Genomic DNA, 12,534 nt, shown 5'->3' with positions numbered 1-12,534 from the left:
TGAAGTCACTTGTGCCCTCCAAGTCTCACTTATTTTCCCTTCAATAACCATTATTTCTATACTGAGGTTGCTGATTTTTTTAGAAAGGTAATTATCCTTCCATTAAAGCAGACTTAATTTCACACATTTCTAATGTTTCAGATTATTTTCTTACTCTTAAGCAACTTGTTTCATGGCAGCATGCAAAATAAGCATTCAATATTCTGCATTATCTTAATTCTACCAATTAGATCACAAGTACAAAAGCACTTCTGATATATATCCTGAAATGTATTATAATTTTTCTGTGCTTTCACTTTAAGCAGGACCTACATAACTAGGAGAAGGACAAGGAGGCTCTGCATATTATGATCCATAGATAGAACTCTCCTGCAGGATTTGTCAATCAGCTTTCCAAAAAGCAAGTTTTTAATTGCAGTAATGCTCCACCAAGCTGAAAGGCTACTTCAAATAGCCCTATTTGCTGAACTATGCAACACATGGGTGCATAAGAGAGAACACCTAAAGAAACTTCATTAGTAGTCATAATAGTGGAATATTCTGTAAAGGCAGTAATATGATCTCCAGTTCAGCCAACATCTATTATGGTCACTCCTCTATAGTACTAAAATATTCATTTGGGGAGATCTGAGGGTGTTTCCTCACTTGTTTAAGGAGTAGAATTGGTGCAATTCCTAAAAGTTCAGTTTTTTTTTCCCTCCCCATCAAGAAAGAAGCAAAAGCTCTGACAACACATTTTCACAGCAGTTTTTGGGAGGAATGTGAATTAGAAACATACATTTTGATTTTCAAGAACAGCAATGTATGTTGTACGCAAATAGTTTCCACTGCAACAACGGGACTTCCATGTGAGTCAATGCTACTGAAACTGAGCCTACTGTCCTAACATTTGCAAAGATCCCAAACTAAATACAGCTTTAAAACGTCAGAGTTTCTCACTGCAGCTTTTTAAAATTTTAAATAGCTTGCTAATAATGATCTTGACTGCAATGATCAATTTTTTTAAGAGCCCCAGGAAAGTAAACACCTTCAATACTACTTACATTACACCTTCTTGCTCAGGTTTCAACCATACAGTTAACGTAAATGAAGCTGACAGCCTCAGTAATGGGGGAGTAGAGAAGCAATCCTTCTGGTTATGAAAAATAAAACTTGAAGCGTTGCTGAAGGACCCTGGAGGCAAGTCCTTTTTGTCCTCTGTGACACAGGTGCCGAGGCCTTCAGGAAAAAGCAGTTTATATGAAGGAGGTGATGACCTGTATGGGCATTCTTGAACACAAAACCTCTGAGTGCAGGACATAATACTTTCAGCAGCTACTGAGCTATGACAAAAAGTACTTCGGTCTGGCAGCCCACAGGTGGCTTGAGTTGGCACAGTTGACACATTCTTGAAAGCTCCCACATTTTCAAGTCTAGGGAAATGTCCCTGAGAGCTGACCAACACAAAGGAGTCATAACAAGTTAAGATTAAAGTTTCAATAGCATGAAACAAGAAACGACACCTCAAGGAAAGAGCCCAGCAATTCATGTTTACAAAAAAGCTCCTCCTGATTAAAGCATCCATAAATAAATAACGATGTCCATGTCGGTAGTAGTGTCCTCAGGTGGTACACTCTAAGAGTTTATGTAGCATTCCATCTTCAGAACACCAATTCATGGACTCAGTCCTCATCTACGTCTTCCGGCCAGTAAAACACACGTGAGGGACAGCTGGTATCTGCAAACCACAGAAAACAGACAACGCAAGGGAGGAATGGGATTTTTCTGACTGGGGCCAAGCCCCACTGGGGTTATTAAGTATTTGGAGTCTTTCTTCAACTTTCTATCAGCAGATCAATCTGCACGCTTGCTGGCCAACACCAAATATCTCCAAAACGAGGCCCTGAGGAACAGGCCTGCTGCAGGCCACACGCAGCTTAACCCAGATCTGCTGTGATACACGGAGCAGACACACAGCTTTACACTTTAAGGTGATGAGCACAGAGTACTGCAGCAAACCACAGCATTAGCAAACAGTTTAGCGTCAGGCACTCAGAATGTATTTTCCAGCAGTTTCAAGCCTGTTCACCGAATTCTTAAACCCCCCGGAGCTTACCTCAGCTTTACACCGCTAGCTGTAAGCTGCTCGACCTCAGCCTGCCAGAGCTATTCTAGGGCACAGCGATGCTCCTCCAGCACCTCTCCTCCTGAGGCACACTGTGGGTGCGCCTGCTGGCCGCCTGCCCCCGTGCAGCACCCCACTACCCCACTCTTCCCCACTCCCTGCCTTTTCCCGCCGCCCAGCTCCCACAGCTCCTTTCAGCCCTGCGCAAAGCTGATTAGCTCCACACTCCCCATCTGGCCCAGGGAATCTTGCTAACTGCAAATACCTTCCCTGATATTCACTGGCAGGCATCTCAGCCAGCTAAGGGGCCATTAAATAATTTCGTTTACCCATTAGTTACTACATCCAGCAGAAGAGCGGAGCAGTGCAGCTCCCTGCAACACCACCATGGTCTTCTCCCACCCCATGGCCCAGGCCCACCAGCAGCCCCCACTCTGTGCCTACCACTGGTTCAAGTAGCTGCACCTGGTCGAGCCACTGTGTCCATGCTCTCCCCCGCCTGGCTTTAGCTGTTACATCCGTCCCCCAGGTAAAACAAGGCAGTCCTCAGGGAGTCACAGCACTGACGTTGCTATGAAATATTTAACACAGCCCTTGGCAGAGAGCCGGTTCCTCAGGATGGGCCAGCAGCCTGAGGGGTGCCTTGCCCAGGGCACTCGCATTTCCTGTGGCAAAATTACCCTGGGCAGGGTGGGGGCCAAGCACTTCACTGTTCAAAGGCTTAGAAAGTGCCATTTTCTCAAGTTTCATAGTCACAGAACTTAGATTTCTGCATGTAGAGAAAAGAGAATTAATTTGTCCTACACATGCTGGAAACAGCATGCAAAGTTGAAGCAGAAGGAGCAACTGAGGAGCACAGAGCCAGAGCAGAACCATCACAGATATGCACCCCACACACACGCATCTCCCTCAGCACCTATGGCCAAAGGTATCGTTTACTAAATATGATTCAGAATTTTACCTACATTTAAAACACCAGACTTTGTAACCCTCTGTGAGGCTATAGCTGTTATGTTTCAGCACATTATCTTACAGCCTGCATTAACATATGAGTAGCTGCATCAAGGCCCAAAGGTGTATGTATGTATGCCTTACCCAGCCTGGGAAAGTGCTGACACCAACTTTCTGAATACTGACTTTAAACACTCCATTTATATTGCAGTTTTTAAGTGTAAAGAAGAAAAGATACACTATCAAGACCTTCAGATATTGACATGAACCTCATTTCTCTTCAGTATGACTGTGCAGAGAGAAGTACAAAGTTGTCACCAGTGAGCTAAGCATGAGCTGTAGCGGGTTGTTTAAGTATTTCTTGATTGAGAAAATCCATTTAAAACATCCCCCAAAGATATATTAAAAATATACAAATTTTATCTTTGTTGTGGAAGTTGTCAGGATGAAGTTCATGTAAGTATCTTTCCTGGCAACCTCATTACAACAGACTTCAGTAGTCACCTTAGTTAGTAATGCATGCTGCATAACAACAAAACTCTGCTGCAACATACAGAACTGGTAAGAAACCTTCCTCTTTTAACTCCTAATGCATTTTACCAAGTCCTTCATCCCACATTCAAACAAGTTCCTCCACTGTTTCTGGAACATGTGTTAGTGTACAGATCTTTTTCCTAAAGTGAAAAACTAACTCCCATCAAAGCTTTATCAGTCACTTCACAGTGTTTTCATGTCCTGGTAGTCATTAAATACTGTAGATCTTTGGTCAAAATCACCTAAAAAATTCAAATTGAGAAAGATTTGGTCACCACAGAAAGGGTGGGTATATGACACTTATCTGAGGCATGGCAACACCAAATTACATAAAGCATTTCTGAAAGTATACAGTAAGACCATAGCCTACCATATTATCAGCAATATAATGGTAAAAACACTCACAGATCAAGAACAAACTGGGTCTTTTAAACCATAATAAAAGGACAGAACATAGTAGGAAAGATTACATAATGGCTTGAGTTGAAAGGAACCTTATAGAAGATCCAGTGCTAAACCTCCCTCCCACATGCAGGGATGCTTTCCTCTAGGTGAGGCTGCCCCAGTCCTGATGCAGCACCTCACACTTGGCTTAGTCAAATAGATCTCTTCTTCAGAAGAGTTCTCCTTCATCTCTTCTGAAGGTGAACTTAAACTAATGAAAGGTATTGTGCATGTATTTAGCTTCATTATTGATTCTGTTTCATGGTTTGTTTTGGTATTTAGATCTTTAATGAGTTTTACTGAAGCTTTCCATACCAGCAGGTTTCTGAACTCATGGTCAGCAGTCTCAGGACTCACTGGCTACTCCTAGGAGGTTAGAGTGGGTTACTAAGGAAGCAAAGCAGCAAAACTTAGTTTGTTAGACAGTATTCCCTTCACTGACTGATGACATTATAGAAATGTTATGATTTGATACAAGAAGTCATCTTTGTATTATCAATTTGTAAACCCTCAAAATATCAATTTGCACACACTCAGTAGAGAATCTTGTTGAAGGAAGTATAACCACAGGGACCAAGCAAGCTTTCCTACAGGGAAACTTAGCACTACCATTTCAAAACTTCAGTATGCTCTCAACTTTGCAACTGTGATATTATGGCAGGAGGAAAAAAAAAAAAAAAAAAAAAAAGAGCTTGTCTGCACACCATCATATTGCATTTGTTTTCACTTGCACAGTCCAATACCAACTTAAAATAACTGCTTAAAATTACAATTCCTGGTAATATTTGGGTAGAATTTCCCAATAGTAATTCATTTATCTCCCCAAGAGAGCAAGGGTGGTCTGCTCCATCACAATTTTTAAAATACTATTTTAACTCTTATTGAACGAAGATGCAACAACCACTTCTGTCAACTTTTGCTTTCTGATAAGTGTGAAAACTTGTGATCTATCCAAAGAATTTGTTTCAAAATCCTTCATCTTTTGCCATCACCTCATACCAATACTAGCTTATATTTGTGCATTGACCAGTCACATGCTACTATTCCTGCTATTTTGTGAAGCAACATAAGCTGACTAACTCACGCAGCATGACTTTCAAAGATTAGGCTCAAGTGTACAATTCAAAGTTCTCTTTCAGTGAATGTTCATAAAGATTAGTTTTTATGACTGCTTTTTCTCATAAACCTACACTATTTGAATATTTTCTGGAAATTAACATAAAAGTTCCATTTGCATAGCCAAGTCAATATTTATTTCAAATTTAACTGTCTAACAAAATTATTTTTTCCAATATTTTCCAAGTAATAATAAAACTACAGCACAAGTACATTTTAATAGCTGGAGGGGAGTTGATTATAACAACTCAGAAATAATTAACAACTTATGTTTTAAAGGGGAGGTAATTCTGTATAAGCCAGTGAAATAAATAGTAGAGTAAAATTTTCTGAAAGCACAGGAGGAGGTGGAAAGTATTTTATAGAGCTGTTAAGAGCCTTTTAACAGCTTTAGAAGTACAGTACATCACACAGCTTATTTTAGCACCAAAAACTTTCTTTGTTACTAGAACAGCAGAAATGAAGTAATCTTTTAAGCAACAAGTTTTACAGGCTTCTTCCACTCGTAAGCACTAAGCTAGACTGCACATCTCCACACAGTAAATCCAGCGTACAGAAATCTCCACAAGGACTTCTCCACATATACTTACTTTTGGGTGACCATGATGGACTGCCCAAGCATGAAAAGCCACTGCATACAGCTGAAGCACTTGGGTTCTAATAATTGACATTTCTCCTCTGGAAGTTCACACCCTGAACTTGCCTCAGTCAGGAGGCCTTTCTGGTAAATTCTTTTTTCTTCTCACAGGCTGTCTTCTGTAGGTCTCAAGGGAGAGACCTGGAAGAAAAACCTACAGAAAACTACTGCTGGGGTAGTAGGCCTTACAAGAGCAGGTTAGAGCTGCACAACCCCTCCTGCATGTAGAGGAGGCATTGAAGAGCTTCCCATAGAGAAGCAGAAACTACAGCCTTGCTGCACCAGTGGTAATCACTGATGCCCAGGGAAACAGCTGCCCCATCATTGAATTCGCTCCATTTCATGAGCAACTGAAAAACAACCAAATTGGTCGTCAGCCTGTTTTCTTCCCTTCTTCCCACCCCTTTGCAGCTCAGCTATGCCAGCACAGCACAGCGTTGACCTCAAGAAAGTTCTCTCTTTAAATCATTTGCAGCAATCAGGTCTGGTTTGCTCCCCAAGCTCTGAAAGCACAGAGTTGCCTTGGGAGCATAGTTCAGCTGATTTCAGGCCCTCTTTCCACTTCAAATCGACGTCAAGCAAGTCAGTGCTATTTGGCTCCTAAGTTCCCCTGTTCTATTATGTGCCATCTTTCAAATGCATGCAGTGCCTGTAGAAGCCACATGCACTGCTTTAAAGTAGTGATTCCTGTGCTCCTGGCAGTTTTCTTCAAGAATCATTTAAAAAGTGTGTTGCATTTAAAGAGACAGTGGTCTCCCAAGAGCCACTAAGTTAAACTCGTTACACTTCCACCTGTGAAACATTAACATTATTCATCACCTTAACTTTGAGCTCTTCATTATTCCCAGTTATCTTCCACAAGTATTACCCTTGCTGTAACGGCATACACATTTTTGCATAAAGTCATTCTGTGCATTTATACTACACTGTAAATTCTGAGGAACATTAACATTCACTGTAGGATTATATACTTATATAGAATTGTAGGGTAAGTATAGGCTAGCTTAAATCAAATAAATGGACACCCTTCTCATAATAAAATTCAGATGTTAGATTAAAGAAAGCTGTCTGAAGAGGAAACAAAACTGGAGAAAATCCATGTTCTAATCATAGTTCAGAAATGAGTAACTACATGTCCGAGTTTCAGTTTCCTCATCTGCAAATTGGGAAGATTGATATTCATTTTAGCAAGGCACTATGAGAAACGCAGGAAAGTAAAAAAAAAAAAAAAAAACAAAACACTATAGAGTTACCATGTGCAGAAAAACATCCGAGTTTAACCTCTCAGTTGTAAAATCCAAATATTTTCCCTAAAGTTCAAGCAAATGCTCAGTTTTATAGCTGAAACAAAAAATTATATTTAAGAAAGAGATCTACTATTAAAAGCCAAAAAAATGGAAGCTTATATGATGCTCTATCCTCCAAAAGACTGATTCCAGAAATGCTAGAGAACAGTTGATATCCTATGGCAACAGTTGATACAGTCGACCTTGTACCTTTATAAATGTTTCCTGTATGACCAGCTAAAATAGAAATAGCATCTATAACAGGAAAATATAATCTAAGAGTCACAACAAAGTATAATGGATTTGCATGCCCAGTGGTGAAAGTGTTCTGAAGGAAAAAGAAGAGGAAGCCCCCCAAAACAAAGGACAGAGAGACAGAGGAATCTCATGTAGTAAGAGAAGCTCAGTGATGGCTGTAAAGTCCTTCTGTTTTTCTTCGCAAAGCTCCCAGAGGAGCAGATCTTTGAGGAAAGGTTGTTTTAACCTCATTCTGATTTAATAATAAATGCAAATCTATAAAGCATGATAAGCAAGTCCGGGGGAGATAAGGCACAGCATAGAAAGTGTTAGTACAACTAGATAGTAAAATTATGAAAAACATGCAGCTGGATTATGCAGCAGATCCAATCTAACAGATCACTACTGTCTAAGTAGCTGTCCTTCTCCACCCAAAAGATTTACCAGATTGAGTCCAGTGAGTGCCAAAATTGGATAAAAGGATATTAGAAAGAAGAGGACCACCTATTCTTAATGTAGAAAACTTAAACAATCTCGGTCTCTTCCCAAGGCCAAAATTAGTGACAATTTTTGAACCACAGACTGCGGTGTGATTTAATTCAGAACATTATGCTTTCTGGTATCTTCCTCCTTCCCAGGAGCTGTACAAGGTAAGCAGCCCCAGATAACTTAATTTCTACCTACCATTCAAAAAAACCTTGAAGAGCAACAATCAAAATTTTTATATTACTATGGGGAAGGAAGAATAATTCAGTCACAGTATATTCTCTTTAACTTGACTTAGTTCACCTGTGTTTACACACACCTTCCTGACAAAATGTGGCACAATATGTCCAGAACTTCAACAGATAGGGAAGACAAAAAAAAGATACTTAGTGATGCCCATTTTTCTTATATGCACTCAAAACCAAGGAAAATATATATTTTTAAAGCAGGACTGCTTTGCACCATTATTACTATTTCCATGACCATCCTAATGAATATGCTGAAATACCAATGCAATTTTCAACAGGAGTGTGCAAAAATTGCAGTTTTATATAGCCTCAGTCCAATTTAGTCCCTCTTCAAGTCTCTGAGGAAAGGTAAATTCCTCAGGGAAACTGGGATATTAAAAAGCAGAATAAACTGTGCATTCATCAACATGCTTAAACTGATACAGATGAAGACAGGCAAAGCACTGCTTTAGTTACATCAATATGGCTAAAACAATGCAGCCTGTTTTTAAAATGATAAAAGGGCAGCCAAAGATCCCTTGTATCTTTCACATAATTTATATTTAAAAAGATCTAGATATTTCTTTTAATCAAGGTCGTTTGCTAAACATATATATTTTTAATAAATCTCATAAGAAAGATTTCTCCTGCAGAATTGGTCTCAGAGCAATGAAAGCCATCAGCCTTGGGTATGAGGTGCTAAATAGCTAGGGGTTTCTTTAGCCTCAGCTGCGCTTCTGTAGTCTTACTTAGAGACTGGACAGAGAAATCTCCCATTATGACAGACTGCAAAGGAGAGTGACAGCTGAATTCACAGGAAAAGCCTCAAGACCAATGAGAACACATGACTTGGCTTGGGCCCAAGCAACAGTGTTGAGGTTTAAATCCTCTCATTCAAGGACACCTTCACAGAAACCGCACATGTCTATGCCTTTCAGCATCTGGATATTTAGGATAAAGAGAATTATTTACCATACTCCTCAAAATACTTTATGTTAATTTCATAATTTTCATGAAATAACACTAAGGAATACAAGCATTATAGCTGCATAATATAATTGAGAAAGTAACCTCATATTACAGTCCAGTTTTCAGGGTCAAGATGACTACTAATCCATCATCTGCATATTTAAAATACGCAATTCAGCTCCCAGTCACCGAAATACAATCCAAAATTCCTTTGCACATACTCTGCTTCTCTTGAAAGTAATTTACAGAAGAATGCAATTATTTCTCAATTAACCATCACAAATTTGTAGAGAACTAATTCTTGAATAAGACTGACCTTTAGACATTAAAACTTATGATTGTTATATACTGCATTGCTTTTACTCAGAGCATTTCCTGCGTGTCCAGCCTTTTGACACTTGTGTACTGCAGAAGTTTTAAGCAATTGAAATAATTTTCAGTTCCTAATGTTATTTTTCATTCTGAAATTCATGCAGCCATCTACATAGCAATCTAACATCCCTAGAGCTGGAAATATCAGCAAGGCTTCCGAATTCTCACATGTAAAGCAATGTCCTCGCTAGCCTACTCTAGACATCTGTTATGAACAACAAATGACTGAAGATATTCTTTCCTAGTTTAAGATAATAAATTCTTTGAATAATACTTGTTTATTTTTTAAAATATGCTGTTCACTTTATAAGCTTGTTCAAAGGTCAGTCCCAGTTCTGATCTTGCCAGCCATCCAGTGCAGACAGAACTTTGATGTTCTGCTGAGACTTTAACTTTCCAGGAGAGCCAGTGGTGGCATCAGGGTTCAAATGAAGAGATAGTAAGCTGAGGGTCCTTCTAGCTTTGGCAGTTTATATCTCTCAACATACAATCAGTCACCTTGATCTCATTTCTAGTATGCTAGAAGAGTAAATTCTTCTAAAAAGGAAAAAATTAAGTGATTTAAAAGCAGACAAAGCTTGAGTTTCCATGATTATTCTTACAAATGAAATCTGTCCTTTTAATGAAAATGCTCGCTATGAGGTAAGCTAAGAACAACCAGCTTGTAGTTATGGCAAGTACACTTCGGAGTCCTTTTCCTGTAATAAAATGTCATTAACTTGGTATACAGGTTGAAAGTACTGGTATACAATCAATCCATTATAGTTTTCATCCCACAAGAAAGTTAACAGTTAGAATTCATCCTTCTTGGTTGATTTTACACAGTGTCACTGTCGGCCTGGATATCTAAAAATGAAATCTGGGACTGAAACAGTTGTCACTTATAATTCAGTATTAAAGATGTGTCCCATCTTTTAGCTTTATATAAATAATTTCATTGAAACCTGTAAGAATTCTTACTCAGAAGATCAAAAGAAAAAATTGATATGGATAGGTGTAAACATTCTGATTCAAAAGTGATAATCCAGGAAGATATGGCTGAGCCCAGAAACGTACAACTAAATTGGAACCTGAGAATCTTTGAAGCTGACTCAAGCCTTCACGAAATCTTGAGATAACTCTCAGTATTGGCATAGTACCTCCAAATTAATTCAAAATAGGAAAGCTCAGACTACTCAGAAGAAGTTTGTTTTCTCTTTTCAACTTACGAGCTGGAGCTTTCTGTGTCAAAGCAAAAAGACATGTAGTTGGGAAGTATGCTTTCTCTTGACAGACACACAAATTAGTACAATAGTCCTGGAGGGAATCGAAGGCCAGACAACCAAGACCACAGCTCGCTGCTGATCAAAGTTCCAGCTTCTTTTCTAGTCAAAATGTACAATTCTTTATACCTTCCACGTGCTGACTTATAGGAGACGTTGTTCCTTTGGCACTGAAATCTTCAATTTGAAATTTACTCCTGCTGTATAATGCTGAAGTGGAACACATTCATAAAAGCTGATTCATGCTTTCCGAGCATCTGTTTGCAGGAAGGATAAATAAAACTGAACTGTGGTGAAACGCTTACTCCCCACAAAACAGATAACTCATGTATTCTGTCAAACACATCTCCCAGTAGCAGGCCTGGCCTCTTATTTTAACCTCTGGAAAGAGGCATCCGCCACTGTCAGTGCTCCTTCCTACTTAAACAAGGATGAAATCTCCTTATATGAAAATAGAGTAAAAAAGGAACTGACAAGATACAGCATCATTTTCTCCACGATTTTAACTCCCAGAGTTTTTATTTAGACCATTTTCTATAAAGAACTCTGTGTAGGAAGTGCCTGCTAGTCTTCTGTGTTCATGACCAACATGTCAATCTCTTATAATCAAGAACTGAGATTCTTCTCCCTGCCACATAAAGCTCCCGAGGGTGTCCACTGATACATCAGGCAAGCCTGAACTAAACCACCAACAGCAACACATAAAAAGAGCAGAAACAACATGAGGAGCAGGGACTTGAGGGTGTTTGCTTTACGTGAGGGCATGAAGCCATATATTCCTGACTATAAAAAGCATATGCAAAACACTGATAGTTTGACAAGTAGGACACATTTTTACAAATATAAATAAAACACTGAGCAACACTAAAATCAACTGGAACCTGTTTGACATGTTAGCCCACAGTGACAGCTGACAGCAGTGACAAAATTTAAAAGATGTTGAAAACCTTTCTTTTGAATCTGCCAGGCTCAACACTTGCTTTTTATTATAGAAACTCTCCATTTCCCCCCTCAAAAAATGCACATACGAAGGGTTTATTTGCCTGTATTGATGAATATGGAGGTAAAATATTTGCAGTTAGGTTACTAGTGTGCTTTAGACCTGTTATAGAGAGCTGATTTCTAGGTAAGTAGCCTGCATTTTCTCAGTCTTTTCCTTTAAGAAGAAAACAAGAGGAACAAGCAATAGGAAATTTTATGATGAGCAGATCAGCTCAGTGGAAATCACCTTTATTAGTGTACTTGCATTGTCACCTTCACTGACATATTTCAACTGAGTCATTTTTACCTGTGTAAAAGTACCACAGCAATATCCTCGCTGTCACCAAATTCAACCAAGTCAGGTTGGACAAAAGACTAAAAATGAAATATTGGCATCATCCATTATTAAATACCTTCCAAAAATATATGCATGTGACTGGAGTAAAAGACTCGCACATTCTTTTTGCTCTTGGGCCCTGCTTTAAATTTTAAGAGTACTGATAATATTTGTCAATACCCTAATTCATAAGGAGAGAATGTTAAGAACCATGAACTAAGCCTCAATTGAGTGACTGGAAGTAAGTTTATGAGCGCTTTAAATACATGATGAATATGTCCATATGCCTTTTGTTCTGAGTGCAGATAGAGGGACTCTCCTAAGGGGTAATTTAACCCTCTTAAATTAATTTCCTCCTTTTGAGAAGAATCCAGGGAAGAAGCCAACCTGCTATTTCTGATTCTGACCAACTCATTTCTGAGATCACTACTTCAATTTCCTCATACGAACACTAATTTGTCAGAGATATGTCACTTTTATCTAAGCAATGTTCTAAAATATTATAGCTCTATGAAGTTATCTTGTTCTCTGAATCAACTGCCCGATTAAATAGTGCATTTTATATTTAGATATCTACTATTATAATAAATA

At 38.9% G+C, this 12,534-nt stretch overlaps 1 protein-coding gene across 1 annotated transcript in view; it reads right to left on the bottom strand.

The window, feature by feature from the left end:
- Positions 1 to 1,564, bottom strand: part of USH2A (usherin) — a gene marked incomplete at both ends in the record, with an annotated part of 372,871 nt that extends 371,307 nt beyond the window's left edge. The window contains one exon of the mRNA XM_079550589.1: positions 1,044 to 1,564. Coding sequence (XP_079406715.1) covers positions 1,044 to 1,564 — 521 coding nt within the window. The remainder of the gene's footprint in view (positions 1 to 1,043) is intronic.
- Positions 1,565 to 12,534: the final 10,970 nt, after the last annotated feature.

Source organism: Tetrao urogallus (assembly GCF_951394365.1).
Source record: "Tetrao urogallus genome assembly, chromosome: 2".
Lineage (NCBI taxonomy): Eukaryota > Metazoa > Chordata > Aves > Galliformes > Phasianidae > Tetrao > Tetrao urogallus.
This window is presented reverse-complemented; position numbering and strand designations above follow the sequence as displayed.